Source organism: Octopus bimaculoides, chromosome 25 (assembly GCF_001194135.2).
Source record: "Octopus bimaculoides isolate UCB-OBI-ISO-001 chromosome 25, ASM119413v2, whole genome shotgun sequence".
NCBI lineage: Eukaryota > Metazoa > Mollusca > Cephalopoda > Octopoda > Octopodidae > Octopus > Octopus bimaculoides.
In genome coordinates, this window is record NC_069005.1 from 33,277,676 (window position 1) to 33,282,417 (window position 4,742).

The following is a 4,742-nucleotide window of genomic DNA, read 5'->3' on the forward strand; positions in this document are numbered from 1 at the left end:
ATATATATATATATATATATATATATATATAGTGAAAGAGTTTGTATTAATTCTATGCAGTTTGCCCAATGTAAACTATGGACATACATGTGGTGCAGTAGAATCATAGGCAGGTGGAGCTGAGAAAGCAGTTTGTCCAGTTATGCAAACCTGGTATGACTGAAAACCTGGAAGCGTAATGTCTATGCACATAAATGGGTCCCACATCAAATGTCTCTGACAAGTCTACAGCTTCTGCTTCCTGAACCCAAAAGACATTTGCCTAAGGTGCCACATAGTGGGAGTAAACCAAGCACCCCATGTTTGCAAAGTGAACTCCTTAACCTGTTTAATTGTTAGGAAGTTTGAATAAAGATATCATCTTATAAATCAATAAACTAATTCCTCAAATGGTCTGCTCATCTTAATCCTAATCCATTCAGTCAACCATTTTGAGACTTTAATCCAGGGTTTATTAATATTTCCCTTCCATTTCTAACTATTTTTTTTTGTTTTGCTTTCCTTTTTTTCAGGCTGGTCAAGAAAAACCTGTCAAGAAGAGTTTGTTTGCAAAACCCCCAAAATAAACGACTGTTCATTTGCTGGTATTGCTTTCTGCATATCGAAGAGTGTAGACACACTTTTGTACCGAAATGTATATATTATATATATATATATATATTTATACATACATATCAATATATATATATAATGGTGTAATAATATTTATACTGGCGTGTGAATCAACAACCGTTGTACAGAACTCTATACAAGAGGCAGAGTAAAGTAAATAAATAAATGAACAAATAAACAAGCAAATAAATAATTTAAATCGAGTTGAAAAAAACAGGAAAAGGATTAAGGTTTATTGTTTGTCTCATCTGAGGAATTTATCAAATTTAGGATTTTGATAAACGACCTGATGAAACTGCAATAAATTGTAATTGTGTATTGTCTTTTCAATAGGATTCAAATTATTTGTGTTATATATATATATATATATATGTGTGTGTGTGTGTGTATATGTATGTGTATATGTATATGTGTGTATATATATATGTATGTATATATGTGTATATATGTGTGTATATATATATATCTATATATGTGTGTGTGTATGTATATACGTGTGTGTGTGCATATATATATATATATATATATATATATACACACACATGCATATCCATACATATATTTATACCCACACATACACATACGTATGTATGTAATTATGTATTGAGAATCCGGTGTTGACTTGAGAAACGCTAATATTTATAACTTCGTTCTCTACCCCCCCTCCTTCTTGTTGCTCACTTAGCTCCCTCCTCCCTTCCCCAATGTACCCCCACCACCACTAGCCTCTGTGATATTTGTTTCTCAACTTACATTACAAAACTAAATTTCTGACTCTGATTTCCAGGCCAAATGTGTGTCTGTTCCACTATGGCTACTTTTGGTTTTTACCAACAAACTTTAATCTTATACACACATATTAAAAGACACGAGTGACAATTGGTCCTGTGTTTATTAACAGATTTTCATTATTATATATATAATAATAATAATAATAATAATCAGCTATGTGCTACCAGTTAATATTTTGAATTATGTAAAATATTTGCAAGCATTAATTTAAGATAGAAGAGACCCCCCCACACTTCTCGACTCCCATGACACAAACTTTGTATCTGTTGCATACTGGACACTTTTCCTGTCCTAGATTGGTGCTTGTAAATGTGTTACACACACACACACACACACACACACACACACTTGTTATTTTCATCAGTTATTAACTATTATTAAGGTGGCAATCTGGCAGAACCGTTAGCAAGTCAGGTAAAATATTTAGCAGCTTTTCGTCTGTCTTTATATTTCTGAGTTCAAATTCCACCGAGGTCGACTTTGCCTTTCATCCTTTCTGGGTCAATAAACTAAGTACCAGCTGAACACCGAGACCGAGGTAATCAACTTGTCCATTCCTCCAAATTTCAGGCCTTGTGCCTATAGTAGAAAGGGTTGTTTTTATTATCATCAAGGTTTCAAGCTGGCCAAATCATTAGCACATGTGAGAAAATGTTTAGTAGCATTCCTTTGGACTCTTTACATTCTGAGTTCAAATCCTGCCCGAGTCTGCTTTACCTCTCATTGATAAAGTACCAGACAAATACTGGGGTTGATGTAATTGAGTTACCCCCACCCCTAAAAACCGTTGGCCTTATGCCAAAATTTGAAACCATTTATTATTATTATTATTTTTATTATTATTATTATTATTATTATTATTTTTATTATTATTATTATTATTTTTATTATTATTATTATTATTATTATTATTATTATTTTTATTATTATTATTATTATTATTGCTGCAGCTGCCGTAATGGAGATAAGGGTGACATGAGAGGGCTAAGTCACCAATCTACCTCACTGTTTCATGTTTTAAGTCTCGTGGAAGCTAACTCTACCTGTCATTGTTCTGCAGATGGTGGTGTTAAACCAAGTACCAGTAATACACTTGGTTTAATTACTTATATAACTCCAACCTTTCCCTAACCCATTGACACTTGCTGTTGTTGTTGTCTCAATAAACTTCTCCCTTTTTACTGTCCCCGTCTCTATTTCCCTCCACCCGCCACCCTTAATACATTGTTTTTACCAACAGTGCCTTCTCTGTGTCTATGTCTTCAGTTTCTCCAGCCACTGCCACCGACGCCATCACCAACACCTGCCTCCTGCTACACCACACCACACTACATCACATACACAACACCATTCTGTACCACTCCACACTACGCTCACCTACTCACCCAAATAATCTACATTCTACAGCCATTTAATATGGATTATTATTATTATCAAGGTGCCAAGCCAGCAAAATGCTGCGAAGCATTTTGTCTGTCTTTACATTCTGAGTTCAAATTCCACCAAGGTTGACTTTGCTCTCATCCTTTCCGAGTCAATTCTTTGAGCTCTAGGGTTGGAATAATTGACTTACTTCCTTCCCTGATCTTGCTGGTCCAGAGCCAAAATTTGAAATCATTATAGATTATAGATATGATTGCTATATAATATAGATAGATCCTATAGGAATATGACGTAGATACTATTGCTATATAAATTAGATAGGTACTGTGACCACATGGGTGATATGTGTGGCTATATAACATAATCAGACACTATAGATAGGTAGGTAGATAGAATGTTTCCACACCTTTCTATATACACATGGAAATAGGTATATGGATATATATATTGTGGTCAGACACACACATACGTACACACATAGTCAGATACATTTGTTCATACTGAATTAGGCATATGTACAATAAGTAGCAACAGAATGATGTATGTACTGGTAGATGTATATACATATAGACACCAACAAGTAGACATGTGTGTACACACACACACACACTCTGACACCAAGGCTAGAGTGATGGTGATGATGATGGTGATAGTGGTGCGTTGTGACTTAACGCTTTCCATTTATTTATTTCTCTGTTTAAACTGTCTCCTAATAAACATCCACTCAGGTGTGAATCTGTTAAGTGATGACCTCAAGGTCACACTCACTTGAGTGGAGCACCACAATCAATTTTCTCTTGTCAAACAAAGATACTGAGGTTGACTCATTTGAGTGCATATCTCAACTTTACTCTTGTCATGCCAAGAACACTCGATTGATTCACTTGAGTGAGTGCAACCCTCAATAAGATTTTGCCAAATGAAGATCTCAAGGCTAACTCAGGTGAGTTTAGGATCTTAACTTTTTGTCAAATAAGTCTTGAAGTTCACTCATTTGAGTACAGATATCACTTTTTCTCTTTACATACCAAAGACATTAGTTTCACTCACTTGAGTGCAAACTTCAGTTTTGTTTTGTCGAGGGAAACTCACCAAAATATAATTTTTTTTTTTTTAAATTTAAAAAAAAATTAATCTTGTTTCCAGTTACAGCAGATTGGAAACAATATACTGTAATTGCTGTTTGTTAATGTTAACAGTCATGTAATTATTATTAATATGTCTGCGGTTAACGATGTTAGGTCATGTGATTAACACAGTCACATGATCTCCTTTAATCCTTTCTATTGGTGCTTATTTTATTTTGTTGACTTTTTTACGCATGTTTTCTTTTTCTTTTTATTGTTTTATTTTCTTGCTGTTATTATTCTTCTGGTTTGTATTGAACTTTCGACTTCTTGATAGCAAATGAAATCGATCTAATATAATGTAAAAAAAAGAAAAGAAAATAATTAAATTATATTAATGATACAGAAGAAGAAAGTGATGATGAAAAAGAATTTTGAAACAATCATGTGAATAACATTTTCTCCATATCAGAGGTATCTCGTTTGTTGTTCATTAGTTAATTTTGTTGTTGTTAATTTTTGTTTGTCTGAATATTAAAAGATTCTGAATGATCCATGTCAACTTAATTAATTGGGACCACAGCATTGGAAAGGAAAGGCCTTTATTTAGCACTAGGTCAGTTGTACTGCCAATAGGAGATTGTGCCTCCTTATGTTTAGGGAGAATAGGCCTGCCCCCTCCAAGTTGTGCAGTTAACCAAGCGTTACACATAAATGCAAATACACTTGACCAAGGTGCCATGCAGTGGGACTGAACCCGGAACCATGTGGTTGTGGAGGGAGCAAGCTTCTTACCACACAGCCACTCCTGTGTCATATGTTGTTAAATATTTTTTTTAATATTTCTATTTATGGTAAAGTAGAGCAGAATGAAAATTAGTGTGGAAT

The 4,742-nt window shown here is 34.1% G+C and overlaps 1 protein-coding gene across 1 annotated transcript in view; it reads left to right on the plus strand.

Annotated features, from left to right (window-relative positions):
* The window catches only part of LOC106869079 (protein hobbit), a 214,183-nt gene extending 209,856 nt beyond the window's left edge, over window positions 1-4,327 (plus strand). Inside the window, exon 61 of the mRNA XM_052976734.1 lies at window positions 513-4,327. Coding sequence (XP_052832694.1) covers window positions 513-566 — 54 coding nt within the window. The 3' untranslated portion in view covers window positions 567-4,327. The remainder of the gene's footprint in view (window positions 1-512) is intronic.
* Window positions 4,328-4,742: the final 415 nt, after the last annotated feature.